At 41.1% G+C, this 21,721-nt stretch overlaps 3 protein-coding genes across 10 annotated transcripts in view; 1 reads left to right on the top strand and 2 right to left on the bottom strand.

Annotated features, from left to right (window-relative positions):
• LOC110477696 (uncharacterized) overlaps positions 1–2,352 on the bottom strand; it is a gene marked incomplete at its 5' end in the record, with an annotated part of 211,793 nt that extends 209,441 nt beyond the window's left edge. Inside the window, 2 exons of the mRNA XM_085556459.1 lie at positions 736–881; positions 1,053–2,352. Of these exons, the coding sequence (XP_085412585.1) occupies positions 826–881; positions 1,053–2,352 (1,356 nt within the window). The remainder of the gene's footprint in view (positions 1–735; positions 882–1,052) is intronic.
• Positions 1,757–9,717, top strand: FBXW2 (F-box and WD repeat domain containing 2). Of its 3 annotated transcripts, none has more exons than XM_085556439.1 (8): positions 1,757–1,816; positions 1,925–2,075; positions 3,548–4,057; positions 5,262–5,456; positions 6,234–6,367; positions 6,843–6,929; positions 7,577–7,746; positions 9,177–9,717. In XM_085556439.1, the coding sequence occupies exons 3-8, from the start codon at positions 3,568–3,570 to the stop codon at positions 9,463–9,465; spliced, it is 1,365 nt and encodes a 454-aa protein (XP_085412565.1). In that variant the 5' UTR covers positions 1,757–1,816; positions 1,925–2,075; positions 3,548–3,567; the 3' UTR covers positions 9,466–9,717. The 3 variants fall into 3 exon arrangements, with proteins under 3 accessions (XP_085412565.1, XP_085412566.1, XP_021399431.1); XM_085556440.1 differs by adding an exon at positions 2,360–2,396 and having other exon boundaries at positions 1,757–2,075; XM_021543756.4 differs by having other exon boundaries at positions 1,757–2,075.
• LOC110477693 (uncharacterized) lies at positions 8,586–19,889 on the bottom strand. Of its 6 annotated transcripts, none has more exons than XM_085556442.1 (3): positions 18,852–19,648; positions 15,926–16,637; positions 8,586–14,000 (listed from the first exon to the last, which is right to left on the bottom strand). In XM_085556442.1, exon 3 carries the CDS (start codon positions 13,938–13,940, stop codon positions 12,633–12,635), a length of 1,308 nt encoding a protein of 435 aa, XP_085412568.1. In that variant the 5' UTR covers positions 13,941–14,000; positions 15,926–16,637; positions 18,852–19,648; the 3' UTR covers positions 8,586–12,632. The 6 variants fall into 6 exon arrangements, with proteins under 6 accessions (XP_085412568.1, XP_085412567.1, XP_021399429.1 ...); XM_085556441.1 differs by lacking the exon at positions 15,926–16,637 and adding an exon at positions 15,825–15,907; XM_021543754.4 differs by lacking the exon at positions 15,926–16,637 and having other exon boundaries at positions 18,852–19,002; positions 19,448–19,648.
• Positions 19,890–21,721: the final 1,832 nt, after the last annotated feature.

The raw sequence follows: 21,721 nt of genomic DNA, 5'->3' as shown, positions 1-21,721 counted from the left end.
GACAAGAAATCAAAAAGACAGGATATAGCACAGATCACTGCTTTTTCCACTTGAGTTTTCTGAAGTGCTGTATCATACCTATGAGATTGTTGTTTTGTGTCGTAAGTTTCACCCGTCTTTGACACAAGCCATAACCTAGCTTTGGTTTATGTTTCCAGGCATCTTTAGACTTTTGGAGACCTAGTTGAGGATATTTACTCTGTAGACTAACAATACAAAATAGTTTTTCTCCCTTTCTGGGTAAATGTGTATTCTTACTGTGTCCAAGACCTTGCAATTCCTTTTGAAAAACTAATAATCTTTCCTGAAGTATCCAAGACATTCTCTTAAGAGCTACAACCCCTTTTGTGATTTAAATGCATTCCTAGCCACCTTGACAACAATAGGAAAAAACCCTTAAATCCATGAAAGTGGAGAATTCGTCTCCATTTGGGATTAAGACTTAATTCTGTGGTCAGAATTAACAGAAATAACAGCCACATCAAGTACTGCAGTCTGAAACTAACATTACCCAGACTGCGTTGTGAACTTCTTCACTGTAACATACACCATAAGGAAAAGGTAAAGTTAAGCAAGGAAATTTTATTCATTTATAAAATTAAATTTTATTTTACATCTTATTAAAAAAAGATACTGGCCCAATACAATTAATATTTTCACAGGGCCATTACAGTCAGTACAACAGGTTAAAAGAACACAGGAACTGAAGAAATAAGAGTAATTAACGATACTTACTATAAAACGCCGAAATTCTTTGTGTTCCTAAGAATGCCATAACCCAGTTCCTTAACACACCAGCAGCACTTGATATGCCTTTCGCTTTAATTAGGAGGATTTCAGATATCGGCAACCATGGAGCTGGACCCAGGCAAAGGCAAAACCTGCAATTAGAAAAAGTAAATTATGTCCAAATTAATCAAGTAAGGGGGATGCAGTTTTCAGTTATATTTGTGCATGGTTCCACCAACACTGTACGCAATTTTAAGTCAGTATGATAAACACTAGTACATTTTCATCATAATAATTACAGGAATATTCTTAACAAACAGAACTTGCAAACCCTCGGGTAGGAGTCGGAAGCGGCGGAACCCAGCAGGCAGCGACATTCCCCAGCAGCCACGTCTCGCCCGTGGGGCAGCGCCGGCGCGCCCGTCGCGCACAGCGGGAGCGGCCCGAGCGGCGCGCACAGCGGGAGCGGCCCGAGCGGCGCGCACAGCGGGAGCGGCCCGAGCGGCGCGCACAGCGGGAGCGGCCCGAGCGGCGCGCACAGCGGGAGCGGCCCGAGCGGCGCGCACAGCGGGAGCGGCCCGAGCGGCGCGCACAGCGGGAGCCGCCGGGCGGCGCGCACAGCGGGAGCCGCCGGGCGGCGCGCACAGCGGGAGCGGCCCGAGCGGCGCGCACAGCGGGAGCCGCCGGGCGGCGCGCACAGCGGGAGCGGCCCGAGCGGCGCGCACAGCGGGAGCCGCCGGGCGGCGCGCACAGCGGGAGCGGCCCGAGCGGCGCGGACAGCGGGAGCGGCCCGAGCGGCGCGCACAGCGGGAGCGGCCCGAGCGGCGCGCACAGCGGGAGCCGCCGGGCGGCGCGCACAGCGGGAGCGGCCCGAGCGGCGCGGACAGCGGGAGCGGCCCGAGCGGCGCGCACAGCGGGAGCGGCCCGAGCGGCGCGCACAGCGGGAGCGGCCCGAGCGGCGCGCACAGCGGGAGCCGCCGGGCGGGGAGGCCGGGCGCGGCGGCGCGGGACGATGACGTAGGGATGCGCCGGAAGCCGCCGGATCGTGAGGGAGTCGGGTCGTGGAGCGCTTTCGCCCCGTGCCGAGGTTCGCCCAGCGCGGGCTTGGCCCAGCCCTCCTCTCCCTTCAGCGCCGGGCGGTCGTGAGGCCCTGGTCTCCTCCTGAGGCTGACCCCTCTGTCGTGGGAACCTGCAGATTGTGGTGCGGGCTGCGGAAGTGCTGAGAGCTGGTCTTGCCGTGGAGCGATGGCCGCAGGGAAGCACCCGGCCGTGCTGGGCTCCGGGAGTCCGCGCCAGCCGTGGCGACTGCCCGCCGACGGACACCCCGCCCCGGGCTGCTACCTGAGGTGAGGGGCGCGGAGCTGTCGGCGGCAGCGGCGCTGCTCTGCGGTCCCCGCTGTGCTTTTTGCGTGTGGAGGTGTATTGGGAGCGGGCGGGGGGAGCGGATGGGGCTGGCTGCGTAACACCTGGCAAAGAGGCTCGAGCACCGGCCTCACAACAGCTCTTAATTTCACTAATAGCTTCAGTATTGACTACAACAAACGCCTTGGGGCTCACAGAGTTTTTATTCGTAGCCGGCCTATTAGAAAATTTTACATGGCTTAAAGAGAACACATGCCTATTTCAACAGCAACTGTATTCACTGCTGTATGTGCTGAGGAAAGCTGGTAAGTGGTGTCTGCAGTAAAAGTTACTGTAATGAACTTGTGATTTAATAGGATCAGCTGCTTCTGTGCATTTGACATCCATAACCTTCTTGTGTGTTTTACCAACAATTGCATGCCATGTGCAGCCTTTTATCGTGATCACGGTACTTTTCTGTACTCCTATGCCAGTTAAGAATTGTACTCTATAAGATCTCATTCTCAATGGCAAAATGTCTGTAAATAAATAAACATGCTATTGAGTCCCACTCAGATACCTCAGTCCTTTCAGTTTGGGAGTGCTGTGAAATTCAGACACTTACCTAATGAATTAGACCCTCCAGAGAAAATAAATTTATGTCATTTTTAAACTGTTTACCTGATACTTATCTTCTTAATCAATGGTCCCAGGTCACTGAAGGAACTTGAGATGTCAGACGATAGTATAAGTGTGTTCAGGGGGTGGTATTCAATTTCACAGTTAAGTCTCAGTGGAAATAAACTGAGAAAATAGAAAAAAAACCAAAACAACAACAGGATTTTTTAAATGCATCTGGGTCAAAGTGGTGCAGGCATGTCAAAACGTACGCTAGACCAGCACAAGCTTAGGTCTTTACATGGGCCAAATAGAAAGAATAGAAAGACTAACGTATTCTTCGACCAGTTTGTCAGACATCTCTGTCTACTTTTTAAAATACTAACTAGTTACCTGCTTTGTATTTAAAATAGTTGAGGATGAAGGTATGAGTAAATATGTTAGTAACTAGCTTATGCTGCTTATGTGTTTTGTTTTTTTCCTTTTATCAGAATAATCCATGAGTAAACTCTAAGACTGTTTATTTGCTGTAATAGGTGTAAAACTTAAACTAACCCCTTTCTGATTGGACTCAGAATATGAAAGTGTTAATCTAAAATAAGAAATATGTTAACATTCATAATGAATGGTAACATTTGCTAGCTACATACAATTTACTTGTAAGTCTGCTGTGGGGCAAATGATAGTTCAGGGTGCATGCAAATGCTTAGTCCTAACCTAAAGAATATTTTAGAATGCATTTGGTCACTTCAATATATGTGTTAACATGCCATTTGGAATACTTATGTACCAATAGTAAAGATGTGATTCATACCTTATTTTGTGAACGGAACTAATACAGTATTTTGATGTATCACAGGTAAATTTTTCCATAGCCTTATGGAGAAAAAGGACTTTGAAGCATGGCTTGATAACATTTCTATTGCATTTCTTTCTCTGACGGACTTGCAGAAAAATGAAACTCTGGATCACCTGATTAGCTTGAGTGGAGCAGTCCAGCTCAGGCACCTCTCCAATAATCTAGAGATTCTGCTCAAGAGGGACTTCCTCAAACTTCTTCCATTGGAACTTAGTTTTTATCTGTTAAAATGGCTTGATCCACAGACCTTACTCACATGTTGCCTCGTCTCTAAGCAGTGGAACAAGGTTATAAGTGCCTGTACAGAGGTGTGGCAGACTGCGTGTAAGAATTTGGGTTGGCAGATAGATGACTCTGTTCAGGATCCTCTACATTGGAAGAAGGTTTACCTAAAAGCTATTTTAAGGATGAAGCAACTGAAGGACCATGAAGCCTTTGAGACATCCTCTTTAATTGGACACAGTGCCAGAGTATATGCACTTTACTATAGAGATGGACTTCTGTGTACAGGTAGGAAGGACAGACAACTTGGGAGTCTTAAAATTCTTTGTTTTCTCTTCCCCCTCACAAGATTAATGACAATTTGCTTTTCTTTTACTAGACACATTATTTTCATTGTGTGAATACAGATGATTCAAAATTACTTATTTTTTAAATTTTTGAAACACTTGGTGTACTAATAAACTCATTAGTCACTTTACTAAGAACACAAGGAGACCGATGTTTTTGTTGGATAAAGTACTAGTACCAGCAGACACCATTGTCCCTGCCGTTGGCGTGGTGGTTGGAACTAAATTATTTTTAAGGGCCCTTCCAATCCAGATTGTTCTATGATTTTGATCATGCTGTTACTGTAAGCCTATTTGAGAAGTACAGATACATTAGCTATCCTCTTAGACAATAGCTTTCAATTAAAAGGACTTTGGGCTGTGAGAGAACTTTAGTCTCCAAAAGTGTGGAAGAAAAAGCCATATCTTCTTTGAAATGAGGCTGTAAGCACTTTCAGTTCTTAACATAAGTGCTTTATGAAGTACTGTAAAACTAGATTTAACCTTGCTACTAGCATGACTTGCACATACTTTCAGCTTCATCCCTGAAGAGTAGAGACTTCAATATTTCAGTTTGACCTTAAGATAGACAGAATGTATATGAAGCTTTAGTATGAAAGAATAATAACAGAGTTACAATGAATCGCTGTCAGAGCATAGTCCAAGGATTTTCCAATCACTTAGAATGACAATGTTATACACCAAGTTGGGAATACGACTTCAGTTGGTCATTTGTTGGTACATTAGGATGCTTACTAGAAGCCAACAACTAGATTCTAGCCAGTCTTTCACTTACCTACTCAGCAGTGAATGTTATACACAGAAAACAGTATTGTCAAAACTTTCTGACAACTTTTGTACTGAAACCCCCAGGAGAAGCAGATGTAAAGAGCCCAGGGTTTTATTTTGCTCTACAAAGCTAGCAGTTGAAAAAAGAGGAGCTTCAGGTAGAGAAAAGAAAGTGGCAGGATATGAGGCCTGGTAGTCATCTATATTTCAAGGTTTAATGGAACACTTTCCTTCCTGAAAGAAACTAAAGCTTGCAGTATAGTCAGTGGCTCTGCAAACCTGAGTGATGTGTCACGTGAAACTTCCATGCATCTATCAGTCAGAGGTAGTGCCAGAATCTACCAATCTCACATTTATCCTGTTGTTTTATATTCTAGGATCAGATGACTTGTCTGCAAAACTGTGGGATGTAAGCACAGGTCAGTGCATATATGGTATCCAGACACACACTTGTGCTGCAGTGAAGTTTGATGAACAAAAGCTTGTAACAGGATCTTTCGATAACACAGTAGCCTGTTGGGAATGGAGCTCTGGGGCAAAGACACAGCATTTCAGAGGACATACTGGTGCAGGTATGTTGAAGTTTTAAAATTGTAATTTCACCAGTGAAGTAACATACATCATCAAAATAAACTTTAAGTTAGCTTTTTTGCATACTAGCTTTTTCAGTTTGTTCAGCCTCTGTTCTCTGTCACCTGAGTCCCCTTAGTTCCCCTGGACAGGGAAAGTGACCAGAACAGATACACACTTATCCTTGAATATGCCAAAGCTTAGCCATGTAGCATTTTGCAATTGCATGGAAGTAACAGTAAATGCCATGGTTATTTAGTAGTTTCAAAGAGGTGCCCATCTTAGGTAGCAGAACATACGTAGCCATGGCCATTCTTTCTATTCCCACATTGGACAGGAGCTTAAAGCAAAGAGCAAAATAGGACCTGGGAAAACATACTTGCATTGCCCTCATAATTAAATTCTCTGTCGTGTACTCAGAAATATCCTCAGCTTAGCTGTAGTTTTTTTTCCCTTGTATTTATAAAATATATTAATCCTGTGGAATTCTTACTAAAACTCTGGAAATAGGAACTAGCTTAAGTTACACTTTGCCACAATCCAGCCATAAAGGAACCACTGATATAAATGCTCTTAATTTGGGAAAAAAACCCCAGTAATTTCACAATGTAAACATAGTCATCCAGAGCAAAAATTCATTTATACAGTTTAAGAACAATTAAAGATATAGTAGCATATGAATTCAGAAGCTGCTAAATTAATCTAGATGTGTTAGTGCCTCACAGAAAATGCATGTGTAGAGATTGGTATTTCTTGTTTAGTTCCTTCTTTGCTTGAAGTTTTTAGTGTGGATTACAATGATGAACTTGATATTCTGGTCAGTGGCTCTGCAGACTTCACTGTGAAAGTGTGGGCCTTATCAACAGGAACGTGCCTGAATACCCTTACTGGACACACAGAATGGGTCACTAAGGTGAGAATATTGATTTATAATTAATCTCACACACTTATTTGCACGAAGTTTGTAACATGTTCCAAATTTTTATATCCTAATCCTAATTCTGCAGGTAGGTTTAGAATCTGAAGAACATCTAGAAATACTACAAAATAACATTCCAACAGAAAAAAATATAAGCTGTAATTAAACCTTTCACACCATTGAAGACATTTCAATTCCAAAGCAGCTGGGCTAATACATTTCAGAACTTGAAAGATGAAGGGTGTGAGTGTACAGGTGAAGTATGTATGTTTGCTTATTAGAACTGTAAATTGTCACTAGTAGGAACAAGAGGAGTGTAAACTGTAGTTTTCCTTTAGTTGCTAAAAAGTATTTGTACTGCCTTTATTCATGGGTACACTATGCAAGTGGTCAGTGAAATGAAAAATGCAAATGAAAATTTCTTTATTTGACAGCATCAACATACATCATTACTGTCCTTCAATTACAGGTCGTTTTGCAGAAATGCAAAGTCAAATCTCTTATGCATAGTCCTGGGGATTATATTCTCCTAAGTGCAGATAAGTATGAAATCAAGGTATGTACCATATATCATACATACATTATTTTGGTACATGGGGAAACAAAAAGCTTGAGTAATTTGCTGAAGTTTACAAACAATAGAAGGATTTAGTTTTTCCCCACATTTCCCACTTTAGAGGCTATGTGCAGAACATGAAACTCTTTGGAAGCTAATTTTTCAATGCTCGCCTTAGCATTTAGTTTTAAATGATAGCTCTACAACAGTGGTAATGTAAATAATCAGTGCTTCTAGGTCATGACAGTGAGGCAGGTAAATACAATTGCTGTTACAGTTGGGGACTTTGGGATTGGAGAGTGCTCTACGTTTATGGCTACAGAAGTGCTTCATAACTGAAACACTGTTCAATTTCTGTCCCAATTGGATGGTTGATTTTTCTTTTCTTTAAAGTACCCATTTTCACTGGGATTTTTTTAGGCTAGAAACAACTTGTGCTGCATCAATATTGTAAGACAAGTCACTTGAAGAATTGATGTTCCTCCATGAAAAAGATAAACATTTCTGAAAAAAACTCATGTGCACATTTACCTGATGCTTAAAAAGAGACTGTGAGGCATGCTCTATTTACGTAACAGTTTATAATGTGAATTTTTATGGGTTATAATGTGAATTTTTTATGGTCTTAAACTGTGTTTTAATTGTAGATTTGGCCTATTGGAAGGGAAATAAACTGCAAATGCTTAAGAACGCTGTCTGTTTCTGAAGACCGCAGCATCTCCCTACAGCCCAGGTTGCACTTTGATGGTAAATACATAGTGTGCAGTTCAGCACTAGGATTGTACCAGTGGGACTTTGCCAGCTATGATATTCTCAGGTAAACTGTTCAGTTTAGGATTCAGTCTTCAATAAATAAGAAGTAGCTTACCAGTTTTAATAACTTACCTTAGATGTAGACCAAAATAATCTTGAATAAAATCCTGCAAACATCTTGCTTTACACATATCAAGGTTTAATTCTAATTTTGTCATCTGATAATATGAATAGTTCCATTGCCATTTTGGTTTCTGGCCACATGCTAGTTCTCTTCCATATTTTCATTCTGTAAGCTGAAGTTTTTCAGTAAAGACTTAAACCAGACTACAGTGCTGTAGCTGTGAATGTGAAAATGTAGTGACACAGAGCTAATGTTACCATGGATACTGCTATACAGACAGCCAAGCAGGAATTTCTGGGGGTCTTGATGGGACAAGAAATTTTTAAAGAGATTCTTTTTCCTTAAAGCACTACTCATCTGTCACTCTTTCTAATGTTGTGGAATGACAGTGAAATCTATCAGACTGCAATTAAGGGACCGAACATGTTGGCATTCCATTTCCACATAAAGAATCAGGCTGTATGAGTTGGAAATGGTGGCATCAAAGAAAGTAACATATTAAAGAAAAAAATGCATTTTAGAACTGCTAGCAGACTCCTTAATTCAAATAGCCTGAATAACTGTGGATATTTGAAAGATCTCCAGAAGTGCTTCTTATCAGTAAGAATAACTGAGTAATTTCACCTCTTAGTTTACTCTCCCATCTTTCCAAACAGAAAGATGGTCTCTTACTGCTGAGAGCATATTTTCATCCCCACCCATTTTTCTGCCTCAGTTTTCTGCTTTATGTAATGCTGTGATCAAACATGCAGGCAGTTGTGGAAGACTGAACTCTTCAGTTTCTGTTCCAAGTTTTATTTATTAAGGGAAGACGTCATAAAGGTGTTGGGGAAATAAAAATACTTTTATTTCTCCTCGTGCTTAATTTAACATAAAACATCAGTAAAACAGCATTCTAAGGACCAGTCTTGGACTAACCTGCTTATCACAAGAAGGCACGTCTATGTTTTACTTCTGCCGTTTAGAGGGCTGATCAAAAGAATAATAACAGCTTCTACCTTAGTGTAAAGATATTGAGGCAAGAAATCCATATGGAAATTTACTGTAAAACACAAGTACATTTGTTCTTTTGTTTGTATGTGGAAATGGCTTTTTTTTCTTGTGCTCTGCAGAATCATCCCTTTCAAACCTTAGCCTTCATTTATGTTCAGATGGGTCTGTCTTGAATGCATAACATCAGAAGTGAAACCACAGGCCTGACTATAGCTAAGTGTTCAGCTGCTTAACTTGAAAGATTTGCATCCATTTCTTTCTAAATTACTTCAGAATGATTAGACACATTTTCTGTAGACACACAGGATTTGGTTTAGTAATTCAAGCTCACGACAACATTGTAAGGGAGATTCTAACACTGTTTTCTTATCTTCTAGGGTTATCAAACCTCCAGACTTCTCAAATGTGTCGTTGCTGGGCTTTGGAGAGATATTTGCTCTACTGTTTGACAACAGATACCTGTACATAATGGACTTGAGGACAGAAAAATTGATAAGCCGCTGGCCTTTACCAGAATATAGAAAGTCAAAGAGAGGCTCAAGCTTCTTGGCCGGTGAAATGTCTTGGTTAAATGGACTAAATGGCCAAAATGATACGGGGTTGGTTTTTGCTACCAGTATGCCAGATCATAGTATCCATTTGGTGTTATGGAAAGAACATGGCTGAAAGCTCTCACATACTGAATCTTCAGGAATTTATGGAATTTATGGCCTATCAGCAGTGTGTTCATAAAACGAGACTTTGCATGAACCAAAGTTGCACATCCAATGGTATCACCATGCAATGCACAATCATTTACTTTTATTTGGGCATTTGGGAATGGGTTGTTTTGGAAAGAATGCAATGCAGCATGCTAACAGTATTCACCACAAATTTTTGTCTATATACATGTTTAAATATACCTATTTGGGCTCTGAAGTATAGCTTGTAATGTTTAAACCATTCAAATCTGCTACCAAGTCTGAAATCAAGTTGTGCTTGACCTGACTGACCTTTTTTTGGTTGTTGAAACAGAAGGTGAAGCTGCTTTTTTAGAACCATAGGCTTTTGTCTAACAGCAAATATTTGTTGCAGTGCATGGCTGCTTAACAAAAATGAGAAAACAGCAAACCTTCTCTCTCTTCAGATCTTTCTCTTCAAAATGTTTTTCCGTATGATAGCTTTAAATACTTAGCCTTTGAAACAGAAGAATCAAACGAATCCTTTAACAAATACTTGTCCACCTATTTTTGTGCTATTTGACATGTACTTAAAAGCTGTATCGACATCACATGCTTTAGAAATGCTTTAGGTTGACCCTCCTTCCTGTCTTCCTTCCTTCCTCCCTCCCTCCTTCCTGCCTTAATGTCATTTGTTTTTACACAACTTGAAAACCTGCGTTTTCATGAAAATTGGCTCATGCTCTTGAAAAGACAAAACTGTCTAGCATTACTAGTGATTTTTTTCTTCCCGCTATTCAAGGAGACCTGATTTCATACTTAATCATGAAGGCCAAGATTCCCAAATGTATGTGGTATGAATTACACCAATGAAAGAGAGTTTTCATATGCAAGAATCAGTATTTGAGTGATGCTGTAGGAGTTTCTTAAAGTCACAGAGGAGCAGTCTCTTAAGTACAAGGCCAGACTCTTAAGCATTCAGTTTTTCCACCTTTACTCACATCAATTTCCTTTGAAAAATGTTATCTATACTCAAGGATCTTATCAACTGGAAGCCAAATTCACAACCCTCAATTCAAACTGCACTGTGTGGGGCATAAATGATGAGCTCACAAAAGTGAGATTTTGTTGTCTCACTCCTAAGTAAAAAAAGCTTCAGTGAAAAAGAATGTTTTCAATAACTTCAATAACTTGTCTTGAAACCCAGTTCTCAGCATTCTTGATGTGGGAGTAACATAACAGTATCATTATGATGTGCACTTCTGAAAGAACCACCTGTACAGCACTGCATTAACTTTGAAAGATTAAATAGAGGCATGCCAGAAATGTCCTTGTTTCCAAATCAGCAAATTGGGAAAACTCAGTTAACTACTTTTACTAGTGACCTTGATCATACAGAGTCCATAGAGAGGTGGAGCACAAGATGGCTGCGAAACAGACCCAAGCTGAGCCATCCAGAAAGAATGGTGGCAAAAGGGAAGGTGGTGGGCATGGGATGGGGAGGCACTGCTACTGTCTCCAGGTATAAGCTATAAAAAAAACCAGCATCAGACTCATTTCAGCATCTTGCAGCAAGACAATGGTCAATGGTTCCTGTGACAAGAGAAATTCTCCACAGTGAGTTTACCTTAAGAGTCAGATTTCCCAGCCTTCCTAGACAAAGCCCTGAGCACACCATGCTGTAAGCAGGGAGTTGGACTTTCAGATGCCCCTTCCAAACGATGAGTCCGAAATTCTAAATGGACCTGTTGCCACAAAAGAGTGTTATGACTAACAGCAGCAGGCATCTCGTATCCTAATATAGCTGCCAGTTTGTTGATACAGACTGGGAGATGCTGGAGTCACTGTGAAGGAAAAGTTCCCTTTGGACATTGGTAATGATACTAATCAACTAATGACAGAGCTCTTTAAGGGCACAGGTATGTGCCACTACTAAGTAGATAAAGGAATGAAAGTCTGACACTAATGTAGAAATTTTAAAAAGCACACTTGCTCTCACGCACACTTGTCTCTGCCAGACACCAGTCAGGCTATCGCTGCTTTCAGGTGTGCCTTCAGTAGGAAGGTTCTAATATATTGCCACAACATATGCCATGCATGTAGTTCTGGGGGCTTATCAAACAGAAACTGAAATTGTGGAACTGAAACTGTGAAACAGAAGTGAGCAAATGGTTTTTTGTTTCCTTTGGTTTCCATCTGGCCCTTCAGCAAAAGTCACTACTTACCACTATTTCCATATAGAGGCTGGAAAAAATGCAGCTTCTGTACCATTACACCTACCAAGGAAGCAACATAATTCAACTTACCCATCACATAAAGGACTAAAATCCAACTTGTGTCTTAAGTTTCAGAAAACATTTTCCTACGAGGCTTCAAGGTGCCAGAAAAAAAAAAAACCTAACAAAATATTAAATAACAAAACTAAAAAAATATTAAATATTTATATTTCATAAAAGTTGTTTGGCCATCTATTTTTTCCTCCTTGAAATAGGTTCTTTTTGGTTCAGCAAAGTATCTTCCATTAAGATGAATCTCTATCCTTTGCCTCTATTAAAGTTTTTCAACACAACTGGGCACTTGCCACTTCAGTAATTCAAAACAGGTGTAATCACTCTTCTCAAACTTACATGTCTCCAAAACCCAGCTGAACAAGACATTTTTTATCAGCAAAACTCCACTGTGCTTAGCGTTACAATCCATCACATCTTTAACATATATTATTTCCAAGAACATAACGGGGTAATTTTTTTACAACTAAAAGGAAGATTGTACTCAATTATTTGTCTACCTTTTACTCAAATTGATGTATACAAATTCAGTACCCTGTGACATACAAACTGCGAGAATTAAGCATTGCTACCTTTAATACTAATGATTGTATTTGTAGATTTTGAACATAGGTTGAAAACTGTTTTGCATTATTTGAATCAATTGAAAAATACTGATTTTTATTATTACCTGAAAACAAATTGTACATTTCCCAGAACAGATACTGCAATCTGCATTGACCCTTGGTATCATTACATGATTCATGGCTTTGCTATAGATTCCCTAAATAATTGCAGAAAAATGTAAACTTCATGTGGAAATCAATGTAATGTGATCTTTAAATGATATCTTCTGTCTTCCCACAATACAGGTAGCCCTCCACTTTCACTCCTTATAACCAAGGTTTCAATTTTGAGTTTGCAGCATGGTTTGAGATAGAACCTTGTTAACATTCATGATTAATGATGAGTTATATCTCCACAGTGTTGTATCCCTGATGAGAGATTCTCTGGGAAGGTTTCCTTGAAGAGCCTCCCGACAGTGATAAATGAGGGCAACATCCATGGGAACATTCACGCTCTTCCCATAAGCACGTAGGACAGAATGGACTGAAGTCTGAATCACCTTTCGTGGATCAACTATCATTTTCCTGGGATTGATTACATGTTTCCTGTCAGGCTCTCTGTACACATGCTGCAATATGTTAACACCTGGCACAGTATTCCAAGATGAAATGTTGAACATGGGAGAAGATACAGTTTCTGGGAAGATATGGTTCTCAAAAAGAAAAACACTAGTCCCTGGGTTTTGCTCCTGAAGACTGTTCATCATTGTTTTCCAGTCTGGGTGTTTAAGGGGAAGAATTATTTCATCAGCATCATTAAGGACCACAAACTTGGTCCTTTCCATGTTGCGGTATATACAGTCATTTAGAGCTGTGATTTGTCCATAGTAGCCAATGTGTGTCCCATCTTCCATGAAGCGCCATTTAGAAGAAACCCTGAGGTGTGAGTCTATTGGCCAGGGAATTACCTCAACAGTTCCTTCTTCTATATAAAATTTCAAGACTTTCTCCATCAGATGGCTGCAGTTGTTCTTATAGATCACCACTTTCTGTACGCCAAGAATCTTATACATTTCCATACTCTGTATAAACTGCAAGACATTGTTGTAGTTTCCAAACATGGCAGAAATGCACACGGTGAAGTCAACAGAATAGGTCTCAGGCTTGCGATTTTTAATTTCAAACCTCGGCAGCTGGTCAATGTTTCCATATGGAGACTGATGAATTAATACATGTGTTGGATCACAATTTTTAGGTTCCAAACAGATTATATCTGCTGCACCATAAGGGAATCCAAATCTATCTGAGTGAACATCTATTTCTGCTTTTGATACATATATCTTTCCATTGGCCTGACAGCAGAACCAGCAGTACAGTTGTTTTACATCTTTATGGTGAACAATCCCAATCAGACGAGTGACTTTGTTTTCTCTGTCATCAAAGTATGGGGATATAATAAAAGTTTTGTTACCTTCCAATGCTGTTATTGTGCTAAGGGCAACTTTCCCTCTACATCTTCTACTTTCTTGAATTACTTTTGGCTGATGAGAAAGTCTCTGTAATCTCAGATAAGAAACCGCAAGCATTAAAGTTACAGTCATAATGCACACAGCAGCAGCAAAGTAAGATTTTTTCCCAGCACACAACATTTTGTATGTATCTAAATGTCCATGCGAATTTCTTTGTCCTTGAACTTGATGCAGCCTTATCTGCAGAAAAGAAAAGGCAGTATGAGAATATTGACCTATGGTCATTGCTAAAGAATTTCACAAACAAGATGGGGGTAAGTCTCTATCATGGTGCACTGACTTACTCAGAGACCCAGCTACTGTGCTTTTATGAAAAAACAGTCACAGAACACGCATTTAATATATGTATGATATGTGACACTCTGAATGCCTCTATTTGTCAGATGTGTGGAGCAGTTTCTCTACATGGAGGGTTCTGTAGAAGAATGTAATAGAGGTCTATATAGAGCAATACAAGGAGTATTTTTTTTCAAGAATCCAAATTTTAGAATATCCAATTTAATAACTAGGCAGTAATTCTTAAAGCAAAGCAAAACTTTTCTTTTTTTTTTCTGCCTAACACAGTGTGTATGTAAATTATGCTTAAAAAGAACAAACTCAACTAGACTTCTCACGGACAAGATAAATAAAATGTATATAGAATTAATCAATTTCATTATAAATATGCTAATTGCAGATTACACACGATGGTCCATATATAATCACTAATTTATGAATTCCCTAACTTGCAGATCACCACAGATGAGACCATACACACAGAGGAAAGTCAATACATACAATCCAGCAAAGGCAGATGAAATCTATGCAGGTATAAAACTCACTTTGCCACACTACCCTACATAACCCTCCCTGTATGAGAGAGGAGCTGCAGGAAAGGTCATCTCATATTAATGCTTACTAGAGATCTGGGCCTCTTCACACTGGATCAATGCTGGCTCAGCTCCTGGCATGATTTGGGGGTTAGGGCTTAAAACTCTTGCTGCTGCAGGAACAGGTAGGCAGTTCTGAGAGACTGGATGAGTGAAGTCTTCAGCAGCATTTTTGCTAGCAAGTGTTAATGCCTGAGTGGGAGTTTATGGCACTCTCAAGCACTAATTTCTGCAAGTGGAGCCTTAGATAAAAGTTTCCTCTACAAATTCATCTTTAGGTATTCAGATATGATCCATAAACAGAAAAGTGACAGCAAGTCTCCTCAAAGGCCTGCTTGTATCACAGAGATTCTTGGGGAAAAAAATGTCCCAGATTACTTAAATTCACGTCATATCAGAAAACTGCATTTGTAGAAGAGAATTTCCCCAACTGCCAGCAGGAAGTGTGGAGTAAAATGCCAAGATGGAATGAACTGATGCTATTGCATAAGATGATGAAAATGTTTCTAGCAGGCAAAAAATAAATACCTGTGCCCTCAAAATAATGTACCATATTTTCACAATTGCTATTTCATGAAAAAGTGAACTAGGGAGAACCACAGTCACAACACACCCCTGAAAATGTCCCATATGCCAAGGCTGATGTGACTTACAGCAGCCTTTGCTAGCTACCAAGAAATTGCTTTTCAGATGAGAATAGTCATAGGGACACCGAAAATCTCACCACATCACACTAGACACAAAGCAGAAAAGAAGCAGCAGAAAGGACTGACTCTTCTATCTCTGAAATGGAGATAGTATCCCCATAAGTCCTTAAAACTGAGAGCAGAACAGCAAATAAATAGTAAGAGTCTGCTATTGCCATAGGACTTCCAGCTGGAGATTGGTGACTGAATCAACTCAAACTTTTTAAGTCTTTTTATGATACATTCTAAAGTAGAGGTTTCGCCCAAGCATTCTTATTCCAAGGATGTTATATATTTTAGCATTCTTACACAGAGAAGGTCACATTGAACATTCTTCCCCTCAGTTTTATCTATTTATGACTTAAATTATTGACCTATCTTACAGAATATTTTTTAATTAAAGAAATATCAAACTACATCAACAGTAAATAACAAAATAAATTTATTACCTGTTCTTTCTTCTGCTTTTTCTAGCAACAAATAACTAATAGAAAAAGATCTATATTTTCAATTGCATTTTGAACAGCAAACACTGGAAAGGAAAAAGTACCTTTTAAAGTAGATAGCAGAGTGAGGTTCTGTTCAGTCATCCATTCATTTTTTGCTAAGTTATTTTGCTAAAATAAACTACCAATTTTTTATTTTAAACAGATAAAAACTTGAATACTTTTAAGGTAAATTACAATAATTGTTCAATACAGAACAATACTGTGAGGAGAAAAAGTGGTACAATACATAAGATACTTCCTGGTACATTTTATTTCACATAGCAGCAGCCACACCTACCAGAAAAACAAGTTTTCCTTCTCTTGAGCAAAGTACACAGTTGTGTTGTAAGAACTTAATTTAAATTACAAATGAGTATGGAGTTGTTGAAGATAATCAAACATTTTTCAGGGATTTTTTTAAGGCTACTTAAGTGTTCTTCTGAAAATTAATCTTGCATGTTGATATAAACCCAGTTTGCACCCATACTTAAAAAGAACCAGAAAAAATACACCATATATATATATATCTGCATTTCTTGGACAAACATTTTCTTCATAACATGCTATAAGGCCTAGTTAGAACATGTAAATACAAATTCTGATTAGGAACTGTAAGAGTGCTGAAATAACAGTGAGTTCCAGAAACTAAGAAAAAGAGCAAAATCAAGAGCTCAAAGGCACATCAGAACACTGAATCTTAAAGAAAAAAAGTACGAAGTTATTTGATGAGTGAAATTCATGGTTTCCTCAACACAACTCATTCATTTTGCTCTCCTGAAAGAAACAGCACAAATATGTAGTCATAAAATACATGAAGTCTGTGTAATTAAGAACACTACATTTATATTTCCTCACTATAGAAATGGTAAAATGGCAAGTTTTAATTTTAAAAGTATGCTTTCAGCATATTTAAATGCTCTTCTTTTATAGTAACAACTAATTTCGATTTTGCATTTTTTAATTCCAATTAATATGCAAGTAAACATGACAGAAATTATGCAGATTTGCTTTAATACTAAATTTAGCTAATGGTATCAATGGATACTTTGCAGTATTCCACTTAGGAATACAACAGGCTTTCTTCCTCCCCACCATCCTGACAGACTGCAGTAGTATCACCTTCTCATCTTCATGTTCATTACCTTTTCATTCAACAAAATAGTCATAAGAAACAGTCTTCCTTCACCAATTGTTTCTTGCAGTTGGCCCAGTTTCCATTACCCTCTAGTATGGGAGGCTAGAATGTCTGTACCTTATCCATTTGTATGTTGGATTTTTGTTGGAAATTTTCTTTATTAATGTATGCTAGGATTACATTTTGTGGAGATGCAACATATTGCACAGATACATCTGAGCTTGTCATCAGCCTACAATTGATACATCTGCCTGGTCAGTCAGGCAAGTGCAGTTACACAATGTTTTCTTCTGCAGCAAGGTCATAAGAAAGAGCTCTTGTCATGGTTAGAATCATGAAATGGCCTGGGTTGGAAAGGACTTTAAAATACCTAGTCCCAATCCCCTTGGTGTAGGTGAGATACCTTTCACTAGATTGTGAAAGATTTCACTGCTCTAATTAATTGTGTTTTTCCTTATTTCCTTGGTCACAGTCCTGCAAAAATTTACTCTAAAACCTTGTATGGGATCAAGAATACACTTACAAACTTTTATATATATAAATAATCTTTTTTTCCCCGTCCTAAACCAAAGAATCACTCATACTTTAGCCACACTGTACCACTACGCTCACAACACATTTATCAATCTCCCATTACAGGTTCTTCCAATAGCTTGTCTTTTTAGAATTTTGAAATTGAATATTTTTTTTCTATCACCTTCAAATTGGATGCTGTTTTTACCTTTGCTGGCCAGTTCTATTTTCTGATCTTTTTAAAACCCTCCACAACTAGCACTGTCCTTATTATAAGCTGATCCCAATTGCTAATTTAGTTCAATAGTCATTCCTGAGTAATAATAAATCTCCCTCACATGCCCTATGCATTGTAGCCTTCCTTTGTAATTTGTTTTGTTTGCATGGAGATGGCTGACAACTATTTATGCTGCTCATTTCAGTATCTTGACAATGTCTACATTGCATTAAGTTTTTCATAACTCTCATCTTGTTACTTTATCTCCCAATCTAGGGTAAGGATAGAGGGCAAGTGACCAGAGGTGACTGCAGAGTTTGACTTGCTAATGTGAAGTATTAGGTTCAGCAGTATAAGAACAATAAACAACCTGTTTTATCCAGGGTCTAACTAAAAACCCCCCACTAGAAAAACAGCCTTACAAAACTTACCATTTTTGAAAAAATTTATTCTCTATCCTTTAGTTTATGATTTTTGTCAAAAGCAGAACCACAGATCACTGTGTTATTAACAAATATGAACTATAATTTACCATCTTTATCTTTATTGCCTTTTGTTAATCTTTTGATAGCTTACTTTTTTCAGGAAGATTCTTTGACACATCAGGTGTCCCCCCTCTTTCGTAAGATCCAAAGTCCAAAGCATATTTTTTAAAGAATTAAACTGAAGGCAGTATTTTTCCACTAATAAAATACTGCTCTAAAAAAAAAAAAGTGCCTATTTCTATTCTAAATACAAAGACAGTATGCCAGAACAATACACAGTGTTGTCATACAACTGCCAATATACAGTTGCTGTATTTATTTTGTGCAATAAGAACTGACAAACCCCACACTTCCTGTATACACTCAGAAACTTCTCTTTTATAATCTGCTGTACATCCCTAAGCCAAACTCCTCCTATTGTAAACATTTAAACTATGTGTCCTTTGAAAATCAAACAGAGTTGGCAAAACAAAAACTGCACGACATTTAAAAGACCTATTTCAAATTTTTTCTTTCACACTGTACTTTAGTTGGGACCGAGTTATTTTCTTCCTAGTAGCTAGCAGGGTGTTCTATTTTGTGACCAAAGCAGGTGCTTCAAGCACAGTGATGCTTAGCTATCACTGAACAGTACTTACGCAGAGTCATGGCCATCTCTGTTTCTCCTGTGGCTCCTGTCCCAGGAGCTGGGTGGCACAAGAAGTTTGCATGGAACACAGCTGGGACTTCTGAACCAAACCAACCAAAGGCCTATTCCACACCACATGATGCCATGCTCAACCATCTAAGCTGAGGGAAGAAGGAGAAAGGAGGAAACACGCGACATGACAGCATATGGCTTCCCAAGTCGCTGCTAAACCTGATGAAGTCCTGCATTTCCGAAGGCCTGCATTTCCTGGAAATGGCTAGAAACATGCCTGCTAAGGGGACATAATGGATAGATTACACATTCTGTTTTGCATGCTGCTCTGCTTTACCTTTTCAACTGTCTTTATCTCAGGGAAAGCCCATAGGATTTCCCACGTTTGCCTTTCTGATTCTATCCCCGCCCCACTGCAAGAGGAAGGGTGAGGACTGAGCTGCCTGCGGAAGGGTGAGGACTGAGTTGCCTGCCCGGATTAACCCACAACTTTGGAGGAGCTTCAAATCTAAAGTTAACCTCCACCCTTAGTAAGAATTCAGACAGAGACTCAGAAAACCCGATTTGGACAATTAATGGGTACCTTTAACTTACCGTTAAGCGGTTAACCCCACTACTGAAAAACAATGCTACAGGCGATCACCATCCTCCTATTTCTTGAATGAAAATAAAATCCCGAATCTGTCGCGCCCCTCCTGCGAGCGCTGCCAGTCACAGGACCCCGAGCAGGTGCCGCTGCCCGACCTCCAGCCCGCTCCGGGCGGGTTTACCCAGCTCGCACACAGCCGGCAGCGCGCCCGGCTTCCTGTCCCGCGGGAACGCCCTCTCCGCGCCGCGGTGGGCAGAGCCGCTGCCGGCAGGGTCCCGAGCGAAAGCCGGGTCGGCGCTCCTGGAGCCCTCGCGTCTCGTACCTGGCTCCCTCTGCGGTACCGACAGCAGCAACCGCAACACGCCTCCACGGCCCGGGGCTGGCGGGGCCGCTCCGTCCCCTCACCTCCCGCCTGGGAGGGCGGCGGCGGCCGTGGCTGCGGAGACTCCGCGGCCCCCGCCCCGCCCGTAGCGCAGGTAGAGCCCCCGCCCGGCGTGGTCCGCCTGGGGCCGCTCCCGCTGGAGGCGGCTGCTCGTCGCTTCACGGTCCCTCCGCGCGGCTTGCTGCGCACGGCATCGGCACCGACGGTCGGGAGCGGCCCCGCCGGAGCGCGGCTCCAGGGTCTCGATAGGCGGGCGAAGGGGAGGCGGCGGAGGGACCCCCGGACGGAGGGACCCCCGGACGGAGGATCCCCGGACGGAGGGACCCCCGGACGGAGGACCCCCGGACGGAGGGACCCCCGGACGGAGGGACCCCCGGACGGAGGACCCCCGGACGGAGGATCCCCGGACGGAGGGACCCCCGGACGGAGGACCCCCGGACCGAGGGACTCCCGGACCGAGGGACCCCCGGGGCGGGCCGCGGCCTCTCCCGCCACTTTCCCAGGTACCCCGGGGCATTGGTGCCGCGAACGGGCAGCGCGGGGCCCCGGGACGCCGATGCCGCCGGCCCGTGCCGGGGGCGGTCTGGGGAGCAGAGCCTGCCCGTCCCGCCGCAGAGCTAGACGCCAGGCTCCGGAGCGCTGATTACCCAGGTCCGCACGCTGTGCCCCGGGGGGAACGCTCCCACACACCACATCCTGGAAACGAACGGCATAGACGGTACAGTGCAAAAAAATGACCGCGGCAGTGGTGCACTGTTCTCGAGGAGGTCTCTGAATTCGACCCCGGCGCCTGTCAAATTAACTTGTGTAAAATGGAGAAACACAAACTAACCATTATATGTTCAAAATGCAAGTAAAAAAAAGTACAGGGAAATTGATAATTAATTATAATAATGATAAAAATCCAGTAACTTACTGGAGTCCTGTCTACTTTTAGAGATAGACGTGATAGCAGAATCATTTCTACAATAAAATACAAGGTTGGCATTCATAGGAGTTCTGTGGTGGGATTTCCTTTTCTAGTGCCAAAGGCCGTTAAGTTACAGACCTTTGTTCCAGCTATAGAGATCTTACATATAGAGTGTCTTTATTTCTGGGAAGAACACAGGAATAAAATACTTATTACAATGAAATGCTTTAAATTTCATTATTGCATTTAAAATTGTAGCATACCCAACACAGTTCTCTATCAGAGCCAAAGCTGTGTATCTCTAAAGGGATGTATCCTTGATAAGAGGTATGTCATGCCAGTTTCTTGCAAGGACATGTAAACGGTGCTATTAGGTGCTTCCCAACCTTGTGCAAATACCTGTAGAAAATAGTAGACTCAGGCCTCAACCACCCCATGTGGACAAAATAATTTTTTCCAATTTGAAAGTGTCTTTCGTAGACACATTGATCCAGTTCACAAGTCAAATGCATTTACTCATTTACTCTTGTGCAGTATGTAAAAGGGCTGCTGCCCTAAATTTCTGCCAAACACAAACTTGTGTAGAAATAATTTTAATGTGATCTTTAAATTATATCCTCTTCCCACAATACTGGTAGTAGTCCACTTTCTTTCCTTATAAACAAGGTTTCACTCTTGAGCTTGCAGTACGATTTGAGATAGCCACATAATGTCAACATACATGCAATAATGTATCAGAAAAATTAACAGTCGTCTATAGCATTAATAGATTTGTTTGTTAGTCTTGCAAACTGCATTTGTCTGCTTTATGAACTATTTAGAGAGAAAATCTCTCTCTTATTAGGGCTTGAGGGGAAGAAGACAGCTAGTTGCGTAGAGGCTGCAGCAACCAGGACCCCATGCCTCAGTACTGTGACAAAGCAAGCAGGGTTGGCCCATGGCCAGGGCCAACTCCCTCTCCCGCTAGTATCTGAGAGAACCCAGCAA

The sequence above is a fragment of the Lonchura striata genome, chromosome 17, assembly GCF_050655825.1.
Source record: "Lonchura striata isolate lonStrDom1 chromosome 17, ASM5065582v1, whole genome shotgun sequence".
NCBI lineage: Eukaryota > Metazoa > Chordata > Aves > Passeriformes > Estrildidae > Lonchura > Lonchura striata.
Note: the sequence above shows the minus strand (reverse complement) of the source record. Positions and strands in the feature narration are given on the sequence as shown.